This window comes from Mustelus asterias, chromosome 13, assembly GCF_964213995.1.
Source record: "Mustelus asterias chromosome 13, sMusAst1.hap1.1, whole genome shotgun sequence".
Lineage (NCBI taxonomy): Eukaryota > Metazoa > Chordata > Chondrichthyes > Carcharhiniformes > Triakidae > Mustelus > Mustelus asterias.
Genome location: NC_135813.1, coordinates 59377693 through 59402828, shown reverse-complemented (window position 1 = coordinate 59402828; position 25136 = coordinate 59377693). Strand labels below are relative to the sequence as shown.

At 43.4% G+C, this 25136-nt stretch overlaps 1 protein-coding gene across 3 annotated transcripts in view; it reads right to left on the bottom strand.

Moving 5' to 3' along the window:
- The window catches only part of ypel1 (yippee-like 1), a 47621-nt gene that overhangs the window by 3898 nt on the left and 18587 nt on the right, over positions 1 to 25136 (bottom strand). For all 3 annotated transcript variants that reach the window (XM_078226844.1, XM_078226845.1, XM_078226846.1), the window contains exons 2-4: positions 18476 to 18761; positions 12959 to 13002; positions 373 to 481 (exon numbers count right to left, since the gene is read on the bottom strand). In XM_078226844.1, coding sequence (XP_078082970.1) covers positions 373 to 481; positions 12959 to 13002; positions 18476 to 18592 — 270 coding nt within the window. In that variant the 5' untranslated portion in view covers positions 18593 to 18761. The remainder of the gene's footprint in view (positions 1 to 372; positions 482 to 12958; positions 13003 to 18475; positions 18762 to 25136) is intronic.

Below are 25136 nucleotides of genomic sequence, written 5' to 3'. Positions count from 1 at the left end.
ACGTGATTAGATGCCACATCTCTCCCTGGAGTCCAGCTGAGACCTCTCCTGAAGAGGTCACCAAGACGTCTACAATACACCTCATGGTGGCATTGTGGGTGGAGAAGACTGCTCAGCATGTTTAAATACTCTGTGGTTTCTCTTCAACTCAGTGGCATAACACTCTGCTTCATCTCAACAAAGTTTTAGGACTCCATGCAGCTCCTGTGTCAGCACACGTGAGAACAGTACTGACTCATCAAGATATGAGACATGAAAAGGAAAACAAAGAGGTTGCATCATCCTTTTCTCCAGTGTTTCTATCCTATACCCACCACCAGCAATGGAAATGAGCAACTTTGCAAAATATAATCAGAACAAGGAGACACATACGTATTTCCATCCCAGAGTAGTTTTGCAGTTTTCACAGTAGATGTCTGCTACAGCGTGCAATCCCGTCAGCAGCACTCTCTCCTCAGCAGGGCCGCAGCCCACATTCACCCTGCACGGGGAAAGATCAGAGTCTTCAGTCTGCTGCACGTCACACCACATATGCACTGCAGAGCCCACAACAGACACTCTGACTTCAAAGCCTGCAGACCCACAACACACCCACGGGCATCAAACTCTTGTTACATTATACTGTGGAATCCATGCCTGCTCCATATTATGATGTGGAGATGCCGGCGTTGGATTGGGGTAAACACAGTAAGAAGTTTAACACCACCAGGTTAAAGTCCAACAGGTTTATTTGGTAGCAAAAGCCACACAAGCTTTTGGAGCCTTAAGCCCCTTCCTCACCTGAGGAAGGGGCTTCAGGTTCCGAAAGCTGGAGTGGCTTTTGCTACCAAATAAACCTGTTGGACTTTAACCTGGTGGTGTTAAACTTCTTACTGCTCCATATTATACCAGTGTAGAAGGCAGGGAAACTGCATGTACGCAGAGGCAAGTGCAATGTAGCAAGAAGGATACCCCTCGTGTACCTGTGCTTGTGAAATGCAAAGAAACAAATTAGATTTCTATAAAGCTGCTCCATAAGAATTAGGAGCAGGAGTGGGCAATTCAGCCCCTCGAGCCTGCTCCGCTATTCAATATGATCATGGATGATCTCACCTCGGCCTCAACTCCACTTTCCTGCCCATTCTCCATCATCCTTCAACCCATTACTAATTAAAAATCTGTCTTCTCAAAGTTACTCAATGTCCTGGCATCCACCACACTCTGGGGTGGTGAATTTCACAGGTTCCTTTTGAGAAGTAGTTTCTCCTCATCTCGGTTTTAAACCTGCCATCCCTTATCCTAAAACTATGATAGATTGCCCCAAAAAGAGGCAGCATCCGCTCACTTTGTCAACACCATTTATCAACTTATATACCTCAATTAGGTCTCCTCTCAATACCATAGAAAACTACAGCTCAGAAACAGGCCTTTTGGCCCTTCTTGTCTGTGCAGAACCATTTTTTGCCTAGTCCTACTGGCCTGCACTTGGACTATATCCCTCCACACCCCTCTCATCCATGAACCCGCCCAAGTTTTTCTTAAATGTTAAAAGCATTTACCACTTTATCCGGCAGCTCATTCCACACTCCCACCACTCTCTGCGTGAAGAAGCCCCCCCCCCCCCCAATATTCCCTTTAAACTTTTCTCCTTTCACCCTTAACCCAAAATCAATACCTTTTATACCTCTATTAGATCTCCTCTCATTCTTCTAAACTCTAGAGTGTACAGGCTTAAACTGCTCAATTTTTCTTAAGCCAAACCCCTCATCTCTGAAATCAATTTAGTGAACTGCCTCTCATGCCACCACGTCCTTCCCCAAATAAGGGGACCAAAACTGTACACAGTGCAGTTGCAGTCTCACCTATGCCTTGTATGGTTTCAGCCACACTTCCTTACTTTTATGCTGTATTCCTTTAGCTATAAATGCCAAAATTCCATTTGCTTTCCTTATTACCTGCTGAACTTACATACCAGTTCTACATGACTCATGCACAAGGACACCCAGATCTCTCTGCATCGAAGTCGCTCTCCATTCAGATAATAAGTTGCCTTTCCATTTTTCCAACCAAAGTGGATAACCTCTCACTTATCCACGTTAAAGTCCACATTTTGGCTCACTTATCTAACCTATCCATATTGATTTGTAAATTTCTTATTTCATTTCAACTTACTATCCCACCTATTTTAGTGTCATCTGTAAATTTAGCTATAGTATCTTCTATTCCTGTATCCAAGTCATTAATATAGTTTGTAAATAGTTGGGGCCCTGAGGACCAAACCCTGTGGCACCTCACTAGTTAGATCTTACAAACCAGAGAAAGGCCCATTTATCCCAACTCTGTCTTCTGTCAGTTAGCTAATAAATTACCCCGAACACCATGTGTATTAACCTTATCAAATGCCTTCCTGAAGTCCAGATATACCACCTCTACAGGAACCCCATTATATACTTGGCTTGTTACATCTTCAAAGAACTCTAGCAAATTAAACATGATTTACCCTTCCTAAAACCATACCGACTCTGATGGGTTGTGTTTTGACTTTACAAATGTTCTGTTATTACTTCTTTAGTAATGGATTTTAACAATTTCTCATATTCTAACAATTTGCCAACAACAGACAGTAAGCTAACTGATCTATAGTTTTCTAAGTTTTGCTCCCTTCCTTTTTGGATAAGGGCATTACATTAGCATTTTTCCAATCCACTGGAACCTTGCCCACATGCAGGGAATTTTGACTATTATAACCAATGGATCCAAAATCCCCACTGCCACTTCCTTTAATACTCTTTAGGATATAGGCCACCAAGCCCTGGCAATTTAGTATAACAAGTTTATTTGGTAGCAAAAGCCACTAGCTTTTGAAGCGCTACTTCTTCATCAGGTGAGTGGGATTTCTGAAATCCCACTCACCTGATGAAGAAGCAACGCTTCGAAAGCTAGTGGCTTTTGCTACCAAATAAACCTGTTGGACTTTAACCTGGTGTTGTGAGACTTCTTACTGTGTTTACCCCAGTCCAACGCCGGCATCTCCACAACTTAGTATAAGTCAGTGTTAAGAGACTTAAAGTACATTAAGAACATAAGAAATAGGAGCAGAAGTAGGCCATCTAGCCCCTCGAGCCTGCCCCGCAATTCAATAAGATCATGGCTGATCTGATAGTGGTTTAGTTCCACTTACCTGCCCGCTCCCCATAACCCTTAATTCCCTTATTGATCAGAAATCTATCTACCTGTGACTTAAACATATTTAACAAGGTAGCCTCCACTGCTTTAATGGGCAGAGAATTCCAGAGATTCACTACCCTCTGAGAGAAGAAGTTCCTCCTCAACTCTGTCCTAAACTGACTCCCCCTTATTTTGAGGCTGTGTCCTCATTTCCACATTTGTGGAAACATTTGGGCAAGAGAAAATCATGGAGAGATAAACAGGAGGGACTTGGAGGGGTCAAGCCAACTTGGCCAGGATAAGCATTGTTTAAAAAACTATTGAATAATAGATGCCAAGAGAATATTGGAAGGATTAAAAAACAGTAGTTAAGCATTAGTGAGTACCCTCTCCCCACAGTAGGGATATGAATTCTGCACTCCCACTTCACATTTGACACACACACAACACAAATTGTCTGGTACAACATCCCAGAAACCAGCATTCTGGGGAGTGATGAGAGTGGAAAACACATTTGCTCCAATACACAGCAAGGAAGATCCATCGCCAATCTCACACACAACTTGGTCAAAACACTGTAAAAATCAAAAGGTATTATCCTGCATTTCCAGTCCCACATTATATAGTTCAGCCCTAATCAAAAGTCAGGTGACATCCTCTGACCACGGCCACGGTAAACTCTCTCTATCCCCATCGATAGCAGTACCTAGAGGAGAATAAGAGAGGACGACACCGGGACAGACAGTTAGTATCACCGTGAGGAGAGTGCAAGAGGAGGACACTGGGACAGACAGTCAGCATAACCTAGAACTGGAGTACAGGCTGCAAGGGAGAGAGCTGATGGTCAGGAGATTGGAAACATGAGAGTGCAGTGAGAAATCGAAGTGCTAGATTGGAGTTTGGAGCTCCTGAGGTGATATTAGGATTCATAAGTGACGCAGGGCAAGTGGAAGCAGCTGATTGGGCAAGTACGGTCAGGTAATTATTTACTGTTTTTGATTGCTTATAGTTTATAAGGTCTTTATTCTGTGGATTATAGTTTATAACGGCTATATTCTGTAATGACGAGGATCAGGGAAGAAGGGCCTTAGAGAAATTGTTATTGGATTTTAACTATCTTCCAAAAAGATTAAGGGATAGGTCATGGCAGGAGAGCTCAAAGCCATGGTGTGCTTCTCCAGTTCTATGTGGGAAGCCGAAAACATTTCCAGTGCCAGGAGCCAGCATGCATGCAGGAAGTACCGCCAGCTACAGCTCCTGGAAGCCTGGGTTCCAGGAGTTGGAGCTGCATCTGTGAGCACTGTAGAGCATCAGTGAGGTGGAGAGTATTGTTGATAGCATGTATAGAGAAGTGGTCACAGTGTAGGTTAAGGCTCCACAGGTAGGAAGGGAATTGGTGACCACCAGGCAGAGCAAGAGGACTAGGCAGGCAGTGCAAGAATCTCCTGTAACAATTCCCCTGTAAAAGCAAATAACTACAGGCCTTTCAGATTTCAGAACTACAGATTTCCAAAAGGCATTTGATAAGGTGCCTCACAAAAGGTTGCTGAAGAAGATTGGGTCACACGGAGTTGGGGGTAGGGTGTTAGCATGGATTGGAGATTGGCTATCCGACAGGAAGCAGAGAGTCGGAATAAATGGGTGCTTTTCTGGTTGGCGGATGGTAACTAGTGGCGTGCTGCAGGGATCAGTACTGGGGCCTCAACTATTTACCATTTATATAGACGATCTGGAGGAGGGGACTGAGTGTAGGGTAACAAAGTTTGCAGACGACACAAAAATAAGTGGAAAAGTGAATCATGTGGAGGGTGTAGAAGGTCTGCAGAGAGATTGGGACAGGCTGAGTGAGTGGGCGAGGATCTGGTAGATGGAGTATAATGTTGACAAATGCGAGGTTATTCACTTTGGAGGAAATAATAGCAAATTGGATTATCTAAATGGAAAAAAATTACAACATGCTACTGTGCAAAGGGACCTGGGGGTCCTTGTGCATGAGACGCAAAAACCCAGTCTGCAGGTGCAACAGGTGATCTAGAAGGCAAACGGGATGTTGGCCTATATCGCAAGGGGGATAGAATATAAAAGCAGAGATGTCTTGCTGCATCTGTACAGGGCATTGGTGAGGCCGCAGCTGGAATACTGTGTGCAGTATTGGTCCCCTTATTTGCGGAAGGATATATTGGCCTTGGAGGGAGTGCAGAGAAGGTTCACCAGGTTGATGCCAGAGATGAGGGGTGTTGATTATGAGGAGAGACTGAGCAGATTGGGTTTGTACTCGTTGGAATTTAGAAGGCTGAGGGGGGATCTTCTCAAGACCTATAAGATAATGAAGGGGCTGGATAGGGTAGAAGTGGAGAGATTCTTTCCACTTAGAAAGGAAGCTAGAACTAGAGGGCACAGCCTCAAAATAAAGGGGGGTCTGTTTAGGACAGAGTTGAGGAGGAACTTCTTCTCTCAGAGGGTGGTGAATCTCTGGAATTCTCTGCCCACTGAAGTGGTGGAGGCTACCTCGTTGAATATGTTTAAATCACGGATAGATGGATTCCTGATCGGTAAGGGAATTAGGGGTTATAGGGATCAGGCGGGTAAGTGGAACTGATCCACTTCAGATCAGCCATGATCTTATTGAATGGCGGGGCAGGCTCGAGGGGCTAGATGGCCTACTCCTGCTCCTATTTCTCATCTTATGTAAAATATATCTCTTGGGATACTATTGGGGGAATGGCCTCTCAGGGGAAAACAAAAACAGCCAATTTTGTTGCATTGCGGTTGGCTCTACTACACAGGAGAAAGATTGGGAGTGCAATAATTATAGGGGATTCAATTGTGAGGACAGGCATTTCTGTGACCACAATCGAGACTCCAGGACAGTATGTTGCCTTCCTGGTATTAGGATGCCTACAGGACAAATTGGATGAGTTGCACCTGGGTAGACACTTGTCTGGTTGCATTATCTATCCATTCAGAGACAAAGAATCAACTTCAGTAACTTATCTCCCCACTACACGATTATCTCTTGTGTATCCCTAAAGATCCATTCTTAGCCCCTTCCTATTTCCCATCTATATTCTGCCCCACATTGTTTACAGGGTCTACAGAGCATCATAGTAGTCTGAGTGAAAGGCATGTACTTGAAGTAAATATGGCCAAGTTGAATTTTCCATAAGTAAATAAACCATGGACAGAAATTTGCATTAGGAGATAGGTGAGGATTTGGATTTTTAGATGCTAAGTTTCAATGGTGAGTAAGAAGTTTTACAATTATGAAAATGCCAAATAATGCAAGATTATCAAATTTTATTTGACACAAACATGGGGGCATATAGGGAGAACTCGAAAGATTTTTATATCCTGGGAAAGGTCAATTTCAAAGAAGGGCTTAAGACAATGAATCAAGATGGAAGAGCAAAAACGTACTTGAGGAGAATTGCTGAGAGCTCTGAGCAGTAGCCATACAAGACCTTCTGGAGTGCTGCTCTGTGGTGGGAAGAGAGAGTGGTGAAGAGGTAAAGTAAGCAGCATTACAGCCAACCCAAAAAGAGTCTGTTTTCAGAAAGCAGTTTTAAATCAGCTACCCAGTTGAACCAGAAAAACAATCTACTGTCTGAAGTTCCACAGCAGAGTGGAAGAAATGTCATGTGGTATGCCTCGCTGAAGTGATAGTAGCTTTTTCTTGGGCTGTTTGTACTGGATTTTGATAGTTAAACAGAAGTGTTTGTTGCCAAAAATGTTCCCAACAATAAACAGTGTAGGATGGTGTATATAGGAAGAAATAATGGGACTTGTGACAAAAGTACAGCAATAATCATGGATGATTTTAATCTACATATAGATTGGCAAAAGTAGCTTGGAAGGCAAGTTCACAGAATGCTTTCGGGGCATTTTTAGAGCAGCACATTATAGAGAGAAGGCTATTCTAGATTTAGTAATGTGCAATGAGACAGGGTTGATAAATTAATAATCACATAGTAAAGGCATCTTAGGTAGCAGTGATCATAATACGACTTAATTGTGAATTCAGTATGGAGGAAGAGTAGGTTGAAGTCCAGTTTTAACCTTGTATAAGAGCAATTACCAGGATATGAAGACAGAGCTGGCTAAAGTGAACTGGAGAACCGGAGATTCTTCCGACGAGATGTTATGAACAAAGTTTGGACAGGTTAGGCCTGTATTCTTTGGAGTTTAGAAAAAAGGTGATCTTAAATGAAACATACAAGATCCTGAGGGAAGTTGGCAGGATTGAAGGTGAAAAGATGTTTTTCCTTATAGGAGAGGCCAGAAGGAGTTTTGCATTTAAGACGAATAGGAGTAGAATTTTTTTTTCCCTCAGGGTTGAGAGACTGTAGAACTCTTCCGCCAGAGAGCTGGAGAGGCAGGGTCATAGAATATTTAAGGCAGAGGTAGATAGATTCAGGAATAGGGGGCGAGCAGGTAGATAGATTCAGAAATAGGGGGCGAACAGGAGAATTGCATTGAAACCACAATCTTATCGAATGCTCAATGGGCTGAATGGCCTACTCCTGCTCCTAATTCTTGATCCCTTCACATACTGGGATTTTTAAAGAGGCCCTGGAAAATATTTAGAACAGGTTCCTACCCTAAATTGATATCCAAGGGTCATTAATTATCAAGATAAGTAGAGAGACTTTGGGTTTTCCCTTCTGGAAAAACACTTCAAATCAGATTTTATTGAATTCTTTAAAATAGATCATTACATTTCATCTAAATGGATAGGCTATTTGATCTAGATCATCTGGAGACAGCTAGGTGTTTAAGCTACAAAATACATAAAATAAATACAAAAGTTTTTTTTTTGCAGACTCACTAGTTGCCAGCACATGCAGTGAATAGGAATTCACATGTATCTATTCTGCCCACAAATGATGAGATTAACCAGGGGTGTGTCACCCAGTCACAGCAGTTTCCTCCAGCTTGTTCAAATGCCTTTGGGAAATTCTTAAAACTCCTGGAGCGCCCTCAAACAAACCCAAGATTTTCTGACCTTTTTTTCCTCAATCAGTCAAGGAGATAGCCAGGATAGAAAAGAGAAACAAAGTGAAGTGAAGTGATGAGTGGAATGAAATTAAATTTATACCATGGTAGATCCGACAGACCAGCTGATCACCCCACCCCCCCCAAACCAAATGTCCATATCTGCCCAAGTATGGCATTGCAGCCTAGCTCAATCTTATCGGAGCAGCATAGTCACTGGACCAAATCAGTCTGGCCCAAGACCTTATCCTCCTCCTCTGATCCCCAGCCCACTGGCACGGAGCCAGTCAGAAACGGCGGCACAGTAGCACAGTGGTGGGGTGGCACGGTAGCACAGTGGTTAGCACTGCTGCTTCACAGCTCCAGGGACCTGGGTTCGATTCCCGGCTTGGATCACTGTCTGTGTGGAGTTTGCACATTCTCCTCGTGTCTGCGTGGGTTTCCTCCGGGTGCTCCGGTTTCCTCCCATAGTCCAAAGATGTGCGGGTTAGGTTGATTGGCCATGCTAAAAAAAATTGCCCTTAGTGTCTTGAGATGCGTAGGTTAGAGGGATTAGTGGGTAAGTATGTAGGGATATGGGGGTAGGGCCTGGGTGGGATTGTGGTCGGTGCAGACTCGATGGGCCGAATGGCCTCTTTCTGTACTGTAGGGTTTCTATGATTTCTAAAACACCTACCCAGTGAAGACCAGCCAGTTCAGTATTGGAGGTCTCCCTGGTCTACAAGAGTTCTACAGAGTCGTGCATTATCCTCTGCACCAAGTCAAGAGTGTATTTTCAAAGCCTCAAAATCATTCATCACTGCACGACTGGGTGAACAAACTAATCCGAACTAGAACATACAAAAGAGCATTGTTATCCTATTCGAAGAGGCATCTCAGGAAAGAATCCTCCCTTTCAAATTCCCTCAATTTGCCAAGAGGAAGTAATGAGCTTGCAGCAGTTACTTGTGCTGAATGCTCAATTTTGTGTCTAACCATAATCTAGGTAGTCAACAAATCACTTTTGAACATTTAAAACGACTGACATGAAATGGAAATCCCAGGTGCAATATCAAAAAAGAATTGCAAGAGTAAGGGGTCTAATTCCACTTGTATGAGGCAATCATACCATGGGCAGCTGTTGGGACTCAGTTTGCCTAGTCTCTGGAACTAGGGGCTTAGGAGAGCTAGGAGGGGACACGAGAAGTCCTTGGCCGGTCGGATCAAGGAAAACCCCAAGGCTTTTTACTCTTATGTGAGGAATAAAAGAATGACCAGGGTGAGGTTAGGGCCGGTCAAGGACAGTAGTGGGAACTTGTGTATGGAGTCAGTGGAGATAGGCGAGGTGATGAATGAATACTTTTCTTCAGTGTTCACCAAGGAGAGGGGCCATGTTTTTGAGGAAGAGAAGGTGTTACAGGCTAATAGGCTGGAGGAAATAGATGTTCGGAGGGAGGATGTCCTGGCAGTTTTGAATAAACTGAAGGTCGATAAGTCTCCTGGGCCTGATGAAATGTATCCTAGGATTCTTTGGGAGGCAAGGGATGAGATTGCAGAGCCTTTGGCTTTGATCTTTGGGTCCTCGCTGTCCACGGGGATGGTGCCAGAAGACTGGAGAATGGCGAATGTTGTTCCTCTGTTTAAGAAAGGGAATAGAAATGACCCTGTTAATTATAGACCGGTTAGTCTTACTTCGGTGGTTGGTAAATTGATGGAAAAGGTCCTTAGAGATGGGATTTACGACCATTTAGAAAGATGCGGATTAATCTGGGATAGTCAGCACGGATTCGTGAAGGGCAAGTCGTGCCTCACAAATTTGATTGAATTTTTTGAGGTGGTAACTAAGTGTGCTGATGAAGGTAGGGCAGTTGATGTCATATACATGGATTTTAGTAAGGCGTTTGATAAGGTCCCCCATGGTCGGCTTATGATGAAAGTGAGGAGGTGTGGGATAGAGGGAAAGTTGGCCGATTGGATAGATAACTGGCTGTCTGATCAAAGACAGAGGGTGGTGGTTGATGGAAAATTTTCGGACTGGAGGCAGGTTGCTAGCGGAGTGCCACAGGGATCAGTGCTTGGTCCTCTGCTCTTTGTAATTTTTATTAATGACTTAGAGGAGGGGGCTGAAGGATGGATCAGTAAATTTGCTGATGACACCAAGATTGGTGGAGTAGTGGATGAGGTGGAGGGCTGTTGTAGGCTGCAAAGAGACATAGATAGGATGTAAAGCCGGGCTGAAAAATGTCAAATGGAGTTTAACCCTGATAAATGTGAGGGGATTCATTTTGGTAGGACTAATTTAAATGTGGATTACAGGGTCAAAGGTAGGGTTCTGAAGACTGTGGAGGAACAGAGAGATCTTGGGGTTCATATCCACAGATCTCTGAAGGTTGCCACTCAAGTGGATAGAGCTGTGAAGAAGGCCTATAGTGTTAGCTTTTATTAACAGGGGGTTGGAGTTTAAGAGCCGTGGGGTTATGCTGCAACTGTACAGGACCTTGGTGAGACCACATTTGGAATATTGTGTGCAGTTCTGGTCACCTCACTATAAGAAGGATGTGGAAGCGCTGGAAAGAGTGCAGAGGAGATTTACCAGGATGCTGCCTGGTTTGGAGGGTAGGTCTTATGAGGAAAGGTTGAGGGAGCTAGGGCTGTTCTCTCTGGAGCGGAGGAGGCTGAGGGGAGACTTAATAGAGGTTTATAAAATGATGAAGGGGATAGATAGAGTGAACGTTCAAAGACTATTTCCTCGGGTGGATGGAGCTATTACAAGGGGGCATAACTGTAGGGTTCGTGGTGGGAGATACAGGAAGGATATCAGAGGTAGGTTCTTTACGCAGAGAGTGGTTGGGGTGTGGAATGGACTGCCTGCAGTGATAGTGGAGTCAGACACTTTAGGAACATTTAAGCGGTTATTGGATAGGCACATGGAGCACACCAGGATGATAGGGAGTGGGATAGCTTGATCTTGGTTTCAGATAAAGCTCGGCACAACATCGTGGGCCGAAGGGCCTGTTCTGTGCTGTACTATTCTATATTTGGGGGGGGGTGGGCAGCATGAGCCAGGATTTCAGGTCCATTAGTACTATCTAGTGACAATTGGGGGTGCGTGTGTGCGTCTCGGAGATGAATGAGGCACATCTTCCTGAGCCAAGCAGCCTGCTGATACTCATGAGAATAAAGCACATTTCAGGCACTAGTGGGAGGGCAGCCAATAATATGGACATTCAAAAAGAGGGAAAAGAAAAATTGGGGTAATATTTAAACATTCTACCTCAAGAAAGCTGTTCGACTGGCAGAGTGGAAGGTGCCTTAGGGAGTCACATAGAGCTTTGAAGCACTTGTGTGTAGTCACAGATAGAGCACGAAGGGTATTTCAACCCATCAAGCCTGCTCTTCCCAAAAGCCGTGGCAGATTATTCTATCATACACTCTCCTTTCTCCCCACCAACTGTTGATTCTCTCCATTAATGCCAAGCTCCTTCTCTAGCCTTCCCTGAATAAAGATCAAACAATGCTGTTAATAGCTCTACAATAATTCATGGAATCAACATTGGGTACTACAACTGTAAACGTACCTATGTAATCCCATGATTTCAACACAGTGTGATTTTATCATTCCTGAGTCCAAAGATGTGCGGGTTAGGTTGTTGATTGGCCATGATAAATTGCCTCTTAGTGTCAGGGCATTAGGAGGGTAAACATGGAGTTATGGGGATAAGACCTGTGTGTATCTGTTGTCGGTGTAGACTCGATAGGCCAAATGGCCTCCTTCTGCACTGTAGATTCTGATTCTATGAACCACCAAACAGTACAAAAATAACTCATTACCTTGCTGGCAAGTTACAGTCCCAATAGCTGACTCCAACAAAGTTTCCTAATGTTATAAGCACCCAAACCATTGGAGACTATTCTCTTTTCTTGAAGTCACAATGCAGGGTACTGGAAAATCCACTATGATTACAGCCTTCAAGGTAACAGTGTAGAAGAGGGCAGATTCCCAGGGGAATCTTTTCCAAAATGGGCACAATCACCCACACCCTCTGGCCCAAAGACTGCATGTTTCTATGTAACCCTGAAAATCTCTCTGCAGAATGACTTAACACACTTCAAATGTTTGATGTAAAAAAGTAAACAAAAATCACAGGTTTTGGAGGGGGGGGGGGGGGGGGGGGTGCAGAGTACTGCAACAAGGAAATCCCAAACACTATAACCCAGCAGAGGTACACTATTTCATAACCCATATACATTTACAACAGATGAGGAACTCCAAACACAGCTGGAACAAATCCTACCAATTATATATGGAGTAACTCTTGACACAGACCAGTCTCTCCCACTCCAGACCCAACGTAGGGGAAACCACCCTACACCATCAAACCGCTCAATTCTACACCTTCACCCCAATTTCTTATTTAGCAATGCAGACCTGCACCCATTGCAAATGCAACACCCCCAATCCCAGCAAATTTAAAGGAATCAAAAACAACAAGCTGATTTCAAACACACAGCTTTAAATGTTTCTAACAGCATCATGCCATCGTGAAGGACTTTCTCCCTGGATAAGAAACCACACACATTCTCCCATTTTACACCTGGTCAGGTGTCATTGTTAGGCGTAAAAAGCAATAGCCACTGAGTTCAGTTAATCAACCAAGACTTCCACTGCAAAATTGAGCCTAGTACCTGTTACTCATCGTTTCCAGTCTTACAATTCATCCCCCAAAAGACCATGACAACAAGTTCACGAGTGCAAATTTGGAGGAAAAACAAACCCATGCAATGCAAGGGCACACAGATACCCTAGAACAGTGAACAGCAAACACAGCCACATACTTACACGGAGTTGAACAGGTATGCACGTCCCTGGCTGCCTTGGAACGACTGAGAAAGAGAGAGAAAGATTAATTGGTTTTTTGACTAAAAGGAACCAGAGATTCTAGTCCAAATTTCATCCTGCATAAAAAATAGCTGAGCTGTATTTTTGTACTAAAAAGCATGTGCATTTCACACCAAAAGACCTTCTTAAACTACAGAGCCCATTCCTAATGAAGTGTACGTGCTCAGACACACACAATCAAGAGGCCTGTTAGTGAAAGAGAAACCACCCATTTACAACAAAAATACACTTTAATAGCAAGTTTTCTGGTTTTATAAAACCACTCCTCTCCATATTTCAAAAAAGTCCAGCTTCACACTAATTCCCCTTCATACTTAAACACCAATTGGAGAAAAGGGGAGGGACAGGACAACTTGTGCACAGTCCCTGAAACCAAACTATCAATACTGGGCGGCACAGTGGTTAACACTGCTGCCTCACAGCACCAGTCCAAAAGATGTGCTGGTCAGGTGCATTGGCCGTGCTAAATTCTCCCTCAGTGTACCCAAACAAGTGCCGGAGTGTGGCGAGTAGGAGATTTTCCACAGTAACTTCATTGCAGTGTTAATGTAAGCCTACTTGTGACACTAATAAATAAACTTTAAATAAAATGCAAAGTGTCTTAAAGGGATGACAGATGACGCCTGAAACATTAGCACATCTTTTCCACATGCGGTACACTTTTAGAATTATTTGCCACCTATAGCCAAGGATACCCAAACACACACAAAGGCCAAGTGAATGCTCAATAAAAAGATATCCACAACATAGAGAGCTATAAATAGACACAGTAACTGAAATCAGATTTTGTTGTTTAAATTGCAGGAAATCACCAAACTGGTCACCAGAATAGATCATTTGCAAAGGAGGCGGCTGTTAATAGCAAAAGGGAGTGCTTGAGCTAGGTGACCAAACCCAGTTTAATTAGATACATCACTATTCAAAAATCAACAAACTAGTTTCAAATCTGAAACTCGTGATGGAGATTCCAGAGGCAGACACTGAAATCTACCGCATGGAATAATTGATTACTTTCCCTTATTTTGTAATTGCTCCTTACTTCTTTTGGTAGTTTTTAAAAAAAATGTCCCCACTGAATACTTGGCCACATTGATTGCGTGCAGGCCCGCATTTGCAACCAGTAAGATCTTGCAATATTAAACAATTCTAATAAAATAAGCACAAGCAGTCAGAAGCACACTGTGCGTGCACCGTGCAACCATCTCCACAGTTTTTAGACATTTGACTGTCCTGAGATTATTATGGGCTGCACACTGTCAATTTTATAACTGCATCCTCCATTAATAGGCTGGCATAAGTATTTCTTTGTTGCTGAAAATCTGCCAAACTTGACAGAGGCAGGCTTCAGCCGGGAGCAAATCAACTCATGAGCAGCGAGTGATTCTGATTGGTTCCAGATTACATAATCTTTCCATTACCAACAGGAAACTCACACCTCGCCTGGCAGTGCAAGGTTACAGTTGGGAGTGTCCAGAACTTCTCCAGTGTACCATCCTCGTCAGCTAATCAGTGGGGAAACAGCAGCTTCTCATCACAACAGTGCCAAGTTTCCACACGGTGTTCCCAAAACAGAGGCTGAAGCAGCATTGTGCATGACAGAGAACTAGTTCACTGTAAAGAACGCTGCTGAGGTGCTAATTAGGAGGGTAGTAATGAGGAAGAAGCAACATTTAAAAGATACTCCAATTTTAATGTTGGAATGGTTAGTATTCTTGGGATCCAAGGTTACACGTCACCAATGGCCAAATCCAGTGTCACGTAGCTCAGCCTGTGGCCCAATTACAAGAACTGACCACCCATCCACACCCACCAGTTACACTGCAGAGTATCAGTGAACCCACCCAATTTGACTTCTGCAATCATCAAGTTACCCAGTCTTTCCCCTTCCATGTCTGTGGGGTGGTTGTATAGGGGAGATGATCAATGTCAAGAGTTGTGAAGGTGGAGCAACACATCCTGGGCTTGCTATATTTTTGGGAGGTGTTATAGCCCAACAATAATGCTGGCATGAAAATCATCCATCACTTATACAATTCCATGATGCCAGTGGTTTGAAAATTTCCATTCCACTTGTGGGTCCAAGCCAAGCACACCAAGTATTGCCAAGCTACAGCCTCATACCCATTTTGATGATACAGTGTAGATCACATTGCAGGCACTGGGCAGTGCAAACAGATATTGGGAGAAGTCCAGGTACATGGGTTAACTCTGTCCTACTGGCTCTCGGTACAGACTCGCACAAAGGCATGGCAGCCTGAACATGCCCAGCATCGGTGCAGCAACCTTAGCCTGCGAGAGAAGAGACAACTCTCCAAGCCTGTGCAATCAGCTTCCCTCCTAAAACGTCAAACACAATCAGATCAATAAACAAATCTAAGCACCCCACAGCCGAGTGTCTCGGTCATTCTAATGAAATATCACAGCAATTGATGACACCTTATATGCTCCCAGAGACTCAAACCATTATCAAAAACAGCACAGAATCAACCATCATGCCAGATCATCAACAAATTAGGGGAAGAAAACTACTGTGGTGCAAAATCCTGTCAGAAGTATTCCACTTAGCATTTTCACAATCTTTTCGTTTATCTCAGGTTATGAATTTCCTTACATATTACCTACTCAAACTGCTTTATTACCATATCCCTTGTCCAAGAACATTCAAGTTCTTTGCAAAAAAGGGGTAGATGGGAGACTGGAAAAACATGCATCATATGAAGAACACCAAAAGCATGGATTGAGGAGATTTACTATTCTAAAAAAAAACTTTTGAAGGAAGAGCCAGAGATTGCAAGAGAAAGTGATGTAGCAAGAGTTCCAAAAACATGGAGCAGAAGTAAGTAGCATCACGGAGTTGAACTGCACAAACACCCAGCCAGGAGTGCTGCACTGGGGCAAGTTCAAAGACAACATTCGCTGTGTTCAGATCACCACTCAGAAGAAGACAAAAAGCCAGAGATTTGCATTGGGAGGTGTGGCAAACAATAAATGGCTCACTAGGTCAGCTACACAAATTGCCAAATTGACACCTCTTCCCCAGGCCAAGCAATGCCTACTTGGGATTCGCACTGCATTGCCACACTTCCCCTCACCCACCCCAACACAGAGGTCCTACAACAAACCTTCAGAATTCCTAGTCATGACAAGGCCACCTCTGTCTCATGTCTGAAGTTGGATTTCATCAATGGACCTTCCACAGCTTTCCACACCTAATATCCTGTGAAACTGCAATAGTCCTCACAATTACAGTGTGCACATCTGCATGAGTGACAGAAAATACACCAGCACGTAGTCACTTGTGTGGTTCATCTATAGGGAACAGTAAGCACAGATACAGCAACAAATTGCTGTGCCAGCAGCAATATAGAGAAAAATAAGCCAATAGCTATTGGACAGCGGCTGCACTGGCTAATGAGTTTAGTTATTCTGAAGGCATTTGCCCAAATCCCAGGCATTTCTATTTATGGCAATTAGGTCCATTGACTCAGGTTCCACACATCTTTCGAGTTCGTTGCCAACCCCATTGCATGCTACAACAAAGCCTGGCTTACCCAGGAAATTATTAACAATTCTGATTGCCAATACAATAAAAGATAAATCAGACAGGGGAAGGATACACTCCCACACACAGACAGTAACAGAGACGAAGTACAGGAGGGGAATGAGATTGAGTGAGAAAGTGGTATACACTGTTTTTCTTCCCCAATCTTTATGGTAAATTACATATTGCAACATTCCCAACTACTACATATGCCATGGAGAAAGGCAGGCAAAAGAAGTGCAGCTATAAGATAAGGAACTCCACATAGGATGAGGGAATGCAGAGGAAATAATGAGGAAATAGCAGAAATCTGTAACTTAGCTAATCAGGTCCTTTGACCAGAGGACAAATTAGAGCAAAACAGAGAGCAGGAACATGGGTCGAGTGTCAACAAGCCTGCAATGGTTTAGAGAATATTGCTACACAGCTGGAGTTGACTGGATACCAATCAGGAACAGAGTAGGTCCACATCAGTTCTTGCAAAAAAAAGGCAGGGAACTGCTTGAAGCACCAATTAGCTCCTAATCTAACCTCATGCCCTCACGCGAAGCACGTTGTAACCAATGAAGGCAGCACACTCTAAATATGCCAATCACTATTGGGCACTAGGATAAAAATAGAAGTATTTCTGGGCAGTGAGGCGCTGCTATTTGTATTGGTCACCATTCTATAAATCAGTAATCCCACAAAAAGAGTAGCACAGCAGGAAAGGGTGCTGCTAAAAATGGAAAGAGTCGTTCCTTCCTGGTACAAGTCCAACTCCCTGTCCCAACACTGCTTACTATCGCTCCATCAGATCACTCCCTCTTTCTCACTCTAAGGAGCCATAGCAAAGTGCCCTCATTTCTCCATACTTGGATTACATAAATGTTACTTAGAGCTGGGGTCTCCAGATACTGAATCTCCTACAGCACGGCATTGAGTTCCAGCTATCTTGAATGTGCACGTTCTAAAACTTTTGAAATTGGCAACTGTGGTTTTCAGCACATCAGCAGAGAGGAGTGGAGTGCACTGGTAATCAGGAGCCCACAGGCACAGACCCAAAGAGAAACCCAGTAGCAAACAAGAATACAAGGCCAACAATTAGGCAGCAAGGTCATGAAGGTTAGGAATGGCAATTGCTCCATTTCTTCTATGACTCTCTTTCCTCACTTCTCCTGCAACACCTGCCATGTCGACTCTGAGGCACATTTGTGCAGGTTTTGTCTGATCTTTGGTAGAACATTCCAAGTTCATATTTTGAGCCTTGGCAGCAATTGTCAGCAGACTGTTCAACTACAAGAGGCACAGCGGCAGAGTCAGATTGAACCCTACAACAAGAGGAGGCTGCCACTGCGCCCGTGCTGGTTCTACAAAAAGAGAGCTGATTGGTCACATTTCCTCATTTTAAAAAAAAAATCCTTTTTCAATTCCTCTTTTGAAAGTCTGCTTCCACAATCCTTTCAAGCGGGGCATTCCAGTTATCAGAACTTGCTGCATTAAAAAATTCTCACCTCTGATTGTATTATCAATTATCTAATGTGTGGCCCTGTTTATTGAGCCCCCCTCCCAACAAGTGGCAGCAGTTTCTCCCCCTCTACACCAAAACCCTTCATAATTTTGAATACCTCAGTTCTCACCCAACATTTTTTAAAACACATTCTCTACAATCAGAAGCTCCAATCATTACTTCCCCTGGTCTAATTTAGGCCCAGAAATGTTGTACAGCACCACTGCTGCTGGCTCCAACTAAGGCAGCTAACACCGCACTCACTGAAGTTGGAATTTCAGTCTAACAATCAAGATCGAATTGTATTTCTGCTTGTCAACAGTGCAACAGCCAAAATCCTGAACAGGAAAAAAACCATTTTCACATACTCAAAGAGTAGAACAAGTACCCCAGCAAGTACAAGTACCCCTCGGCGCCAAGGCCTTACCTTGGAAATTAGCTCGTCGTGATTCGCTAGATGAGCTCGACAATGGATGCAGCTGTATGTCCGGTGACAGTTTGGCAGGTAAGCCTGGAAGGTTTTTGATTTTGTCATCTTTACCATTTCCAACGGGTGTTCTTCACTGCTGAGCTCTGGGCTGGCAGTTGAAGAGTTACAGGCCTGATGCACTCTCTGACAGAAGAAACACTGGAAAACGCAAGCAAAAGCCGTCGTTGTAATGGAGTGTGTGTGGCCTTCTCCACACAGACACCACGAGGGAAACTGTCAGAACCTGCAATTGGAAATACAGAAAGGTCACATTAGTACAGGTGAAAAGTCACATCAGCTAGGTCACAAACTCTCATCCCCAGGATAACAAATTATTGGGTCTCAGTGCAGGAGTGTGATTATTTTTGTAAGGCCACAGTGTTAAGGGGAATGACTATGTGGATTTGACATTGAGACTAGCCAGAACCCAATTGGAAACAAAGCAGAGCTAAATAGACCATACCGGTTCCTACGTTTAGTGGATTCTGTTTTTCTCCAAATAGTTTCAACTTTAAAACTTGTGTTATTAAAAAGTCTTAAAGCATTGCTAAACACGATCCTCCTCTTTTGCAATTTCTGCAACATCTCATGCATATCGTGCTCTAGCCCCATTGTACTAGGTGAGCACAGTTGCACAAACCCATCCTGATGAAAAGTAGGGGCTTAAAGGGTTAAAAATAGCAGAAATGCCTCTGAATATAGGCTTTGTGCAGAGTGGTGCCTCACCTACGTGTTCTCCTCAAAAATTATAGTTTTCTTTTAAAAATTCAAGCTGAATTCAAACATACACTATTATCCAGTATCAAAAACAGACTATTTGAAATACAAATGAACAGGGTGGGGGCCAGGACCTCAAGAGCAAGGCAGATCAGCCATGAGGGCTAAGTGGACCATACCTGTTCCTACGTCTGGTGGATACTGTTTTTCTCCAAACAGTTCTAACTTTAAATTTTGCTGTTATAAAATGTCCTAAGGTAAACGTTAATATGAATCGAGTAGCATTCGCAAGGTGGGTGATCCACTGCACTCCCAGTTTGTACAGCACTAATCACAGATCAGGTTGCTAATGTCTGCAGCTATTTTTATAACATTCTCTTAATTCAGATTCTGAGCCCAGCAGTGAATCAGCTCCACTTAGTCGTGTGTTTGCGGAACCTTACTGTGCTCAAATTGTGATGTAGGTAAACATTGCAGCCAATCAATGCATTTCAAAAAGTAACTCATTGGCTGTGAAGTGCTGTCATATGCACCAAGTGTGCAATAAATCATTATATAATTACAACTTCTTTCTTTCCCTTCTCTCCCCATTTCCAGATTGAGCTGTTCAGCCTCCTTTCAGCATCCACTGCTTCGAGAGCTTTACAGTGTTGCCTGTTGCCATGCAAATCAGCATGCCTGTGTAGAGGGAAATCCAATACCAATTCCCACCATTATGTTCTCTCCTCTTAAAAAAGAAAATTGGGCAGGGTTATCTACTTTAATGTTCTCCCCCACACCCCCTCCGTTCCCAGTATCACATGGAAAGAGGTGTCCCCCAATTCCTCACTCAGACATGAAACTGGACTCCTCAGAGCAAAGAATCTTCCCCTATCATTCACAAATTTTAAAACCCTCAAATCTTTGTTTAACCTCACTATCGCGAGTCTCTCCTCAGTTATAGTTTCCCATCCCCCAGTGAGTCAATGCCAAAGATTGTGCAGCTTTTTTTATCCTTTGCATAATGCAGCACCAAAATTGTAGCGTGGCTGAGAGTAATTTGTATAAAATTAATCATTACTTCACTCTTGTACTCAATGTTACAAATTAAATGCAAAATGCTCTTCATTTTATGGTTTAATTTCCTGCAGGTATTTAAACAGAGATATCCTTGGACATTCATACCCTTCAGCAGCATGCTCCCATTTTCCATCTGCAGTCCAAACACTTGCACAACTGAATTGAAGCATATACACAATATCGACCCCTCACTGACTGCCAAACCTTTGACTTTTCTGCCTTCTTAAAATCTACAAATATTTAAGTGGACTAAGCACTGATCCCCCTGGGTTACATCACTTCCAACTTTTCTCCAATCTGAGCATCATTATTCTAATTTGCTGTTCATCCAACCAGCTTTTTATTCAACCCTGTCTTTTCTCAACATATTTCCAGCAAGATACCTTCTCAAACTCCATACACACTATATTTATCTATCCAAAGTCAAGACTCACCTTTATCGAATCCCCAATTGCTGTCCTCAATTATACTCAGGGTTACCAAACACCCTAGGATTTTATTTCAAACGATAGACATTGGTAATCAGACTTATTGATCTGTAGTTATCCATCCAACTCCTCTAGTTCTATCATTTCCCCCCCCCCCCCCCCAAGAACCAATTCTTGTCCTAGAGGAATCAAGAACTACAGCAAATTTAAATTTATTTTAATTCCATTATTTAGAGAAAAAATGTTTAACATTCCTGCTATTCCAAGGCTGTAATGCTTAAGACATGTGCTACAAAAGTAGCCACACCCTCTCCAAACTGTCTGGCATCCACCTAGCAATGTGGAAAATTACCCATGTTTAACTCTTGTCAGCAAGGACAGACAATCCAACCCAGTCAATTACTGTGCTATCAGCCCATGTTCAATCATCCAAAAAGTGTGGGGAGTATCAATGGTGCTCATCAGTAACTAGCTCAATAACTAATTAGAATTGCAGACTTCCTCTAAACGCGGTCAAGGTTTGAATTTCAGAGATCAGGCTGGGTGAGAGACTAGGGCAGCATTGGGCCCTTTTAAATTGCAATATAATTTTAATCGCTTGATCCAAAGAAACCCATCCTTGGAGGCATGCTCTATTTGCTTTTCATTTCTTATACAATGTTCATATGACAACAGGCATAAACTGGCTATTTATTTTGCTGTTGACAGGAAACAGAGGTAGTCTTAAGTAATCTATTAGAAACAAAGTTTAAGTTTAATTTTATGTTTCTGATAAGAAAGGGTTAAAACTTTAGTTAGCTTCATGTTAAACAAAGGTGCCTACGTATCTGTGGGTTTTTGGTTTCATTTTAAACTGCGCCTGCATTGTAACTTAACAATGCATGAAAACAAACTGGGTTTAAAGAAAGACTAAGCTGTTGCTTAGCAACCAGGGTCCTACACTGAAAAATACAAGCACTTGTGGTTCAGTTGTAACCAGGTATTCAAGAAGAAAGCAGCGGTCACAGAAACTGCCAGCAAGCAGGATAATGGAGTAAGGGGAAGAAAGCAAGTCACAGTAGCCACAAACAGATAGATGAAGAGGAGTCCCAGGAAGACTGAATTCAAGGAACAAAGAACTTGAATCTGAAAAAGGTACCATTCATTGAAGTTAAAGGAAGGGGCAGAGAGAGGCTCTCAGTTAAAGATAGAATTGAAAAGGTGCAAACCTGATGAATTTAGTTGGAAAGAAGCCAGATATCTGAAGTAATCCCAAGGTTGGTGACATCTTCAATACAGCCCGTGAAGCAATGGTGTTCTACTGGTGTAGCGAGGTACCTGATTGTGGAAGCTTGAATGCATGTGGCAATTCAGGGCAGAGGAATACTGAAAGGAGAACTTTAAATCCTGGATGCGGATCTTTGAAGGCATCCTAGAGAGAGCTTGTGTGGGAGAAGATTGCAGAGTGTGTTATTCGAGAGCAGAGTTTGAAAACACTCGTGTGGCAGTTGAGTTCAGTGAGACCCCTTGGCTTACAGCGTGACAAGCATCTGGAGGGATTGAAAGAGAAATCTGCAGAAATTCTTTAGGATAATATGGTTTCAAGAGCATGATGTATCTGACCACAGTTGGTCTGTAGATTTACATGCGCTTACTGGGAACATGAAAGTACATTTGGTAACATGTTATCCTTAAAATTTGTCTACATCTGTGAAGATATAGGTGGGGTGAAAGGAGTATTGTATCATAGTCAATCATTTCATGTTTAATAAATGTTTTCTTTTATTCAAAGTTAATTGGCAGTCCTGATGCCAGCAGATGCTATTCATTCATGTCTCTAAACAAAATATAAGAGTTATGGTCTATTGAGCTGGGGTTCCATTCTTGGGCCCCCACTGTCCAGTAATATGCAATATCAGCTGAGACTGTAAGAGTCAAGAATCTTCTCCAAAACATAGAACATAGAACAGTACAGCACAGAACAGGCCCTTCGGCCCACGATGTTGTGCCGAGCTTTATCTGAAACCAAGATCAAGCTATCCCACTCCCAATCATCCTGGTGTGCTCCATGTGCCTATCCAATAACCGCTTAAATGTTCCTAAAGTGTCTGACTCCACTATCACTGCAGGCAGTCCATTCCACACCCCAACCACTCTCTGCGTAAAGAACCTACCTCTGATATCCTTCCTATATCTCCCACCACGAACCCTATAGTTATGCCCCCTTGTAATAGCTCCATCCACCTGAGGAAATAGTCTTTGAACGTTCACTCTATCTATTCCCTTCATCATTTTATAAACCTCTATTAAGTCTCCTCTCAGCCTCCTCCGCTCCAAAGAGAACATCCCTAGCTCCCTCAACCTTTCCTCATAAGACCTACCCTCCAAACCAGGCAGCATCCTGGTAAATCTCCTCTGCACTCTTTCCAGCGCTTCCACATCCTTCTTATAGTGAGGTGACCAGAACTGCACACAATATTCCAAATGTGGTCTCACCAAGGTCCTGTACAGTTGCAGCATAACCCCACGGCTCTTAAACTCCAACCCCCTGTTAATAAAAGCTAACACACTATAGGCCTTCCAACTCTTCTGCACTTTGAAGGTGTGTAGATGATTCATGGAGCCTCACAGGCCAGTGTTTAAATCACTATTTCTGTTAATACTCATATTTCCATTTGCTGATGCTAATACATTTCTCTTCCAACTATACCCAGAACAGCCTTTTCCAAGCCTTCAGGCCTACAAAAAAATTTCCAAACCACGGTACACCAGTAAGAAACATATGTTGATCAAGTTTCCCAGGCAGCAATTTGTACTTGCCCAATTTGAGGGACTCAGTGGCATTAACTGAAGAATTACAGCGAAAGGAAAGGGACTGGAGGACCACAATTGTTAAACAGGGGTTAAAGCTGGGAATAATGGGCTGAGACACAATTGGAGAGCTGATCACTGTCGAAACTAACTTTACAATTCTGGATGTTCACCAAAACTCTGCATTACAACACAAAATTCACTTCCCAATCAAAGATCAAGCCAGAAAACAAATCTCAAGCTGAAATAAACCCAACCAATTCAATAAAGTGCTTTGCAAATGCACCCATTGAACTCAAACTGTATAGCATCACTAAGCATTTGGATCAATTCCACTGGGCCATTATGCTACAAAATCAGCTACACAAAAAGGTTTATGCTGCAGTTTTGAAGGAAAAAACTGTTTATCAGGTGGATTTTGCTGTATATACTGAGTTCAACTCATATCTGCGGCAATTTCTGCACACCACCTAGTGCCTGGCATCGGAGGCTGCACTCACAAGAATTCATTGAAGCATCAGAAGAGCAGGAAACCTCAAAAGGAGGAACAAAGAACAAGAACAAAGAACAATACAGCACAGGAACAGGCCCTTCGGCCCTCCAAGCCCGCGCCGCTCCCCGGTCCAGGATTGAATCCTGAATCCAGGATCCCCGCCCAATTTTCCAGCCTATCTACATACCAATATCCTATCCACCGAGCTGTCCCCCACAGCTACGATGCTTTGTTCATTACAACCTATTAACTCAACCCCACCCCCCCATTCCAGACCATGTGATCTCCAGGGAGAGGCGAAAACCCAGAGTGAAAAACCCCAGGGCCAATATGGGGAAAAAAAAATCTGGGAAATTCCCCTCCGACCCCCTGAGGCGATCGAAACGAGTCCAGGAGATCACAATGGCCCTGATCGGAAAATGCTTCCCAACCCTAGTCATTTCCACTTCCACGAGAAACAAGGAACAATTAGCCCGCGCCGCTCCCTGGTCCAAACTAGACCACTCTTTTGTATCCCTCCATTCCCACTCCGTTCATATAGCTGTCTAGATAAGTCTTAAACGTTCCCAGTGTGTCCGCCTCCACCACCTTGCCCGGCAACACATTCCAGGCCCCCACGACCTTCTGTGTGAAATATGTCCTTCTGATATCTGTGTTAAACCTCCCCCCCTTCACCTTGAACCTATGACCCCTCGTGAACATCACCACCGACCCGGGGAAAAGCTTCCCACCGTTCACCCTATCTATGCCTTTCATAATTTTATACACCTCTATTAAGTCTCCCCTCATCCTCCGTCTTTCCAAGGAGAACAACCCCAGTTTCCCCAATCTCTCCTCATAACCAAGCCCCTCCATACCAGGCAACATCCTGGTAAATCTCCTCTGTACTCTCTCCAAAGCCTCCACGTCCTTCTGGTAGTGTGGCGACCAGAACTGGACGCAGTATTCCAAATGCGGCCGAACCAACGTTCTATACATCTGCAACATCAGACCCCAACTTTTATACTCTATGCCCCGTCCTATAAAGGCAAGCATGCCATATGCCTTCTTCACCACCTTCTCCACCTGTGACGTCACCTTCAAAGATCTGTGGACTTGCACACCCAGGTCCCTCTGCGTCTCTACACCCTTT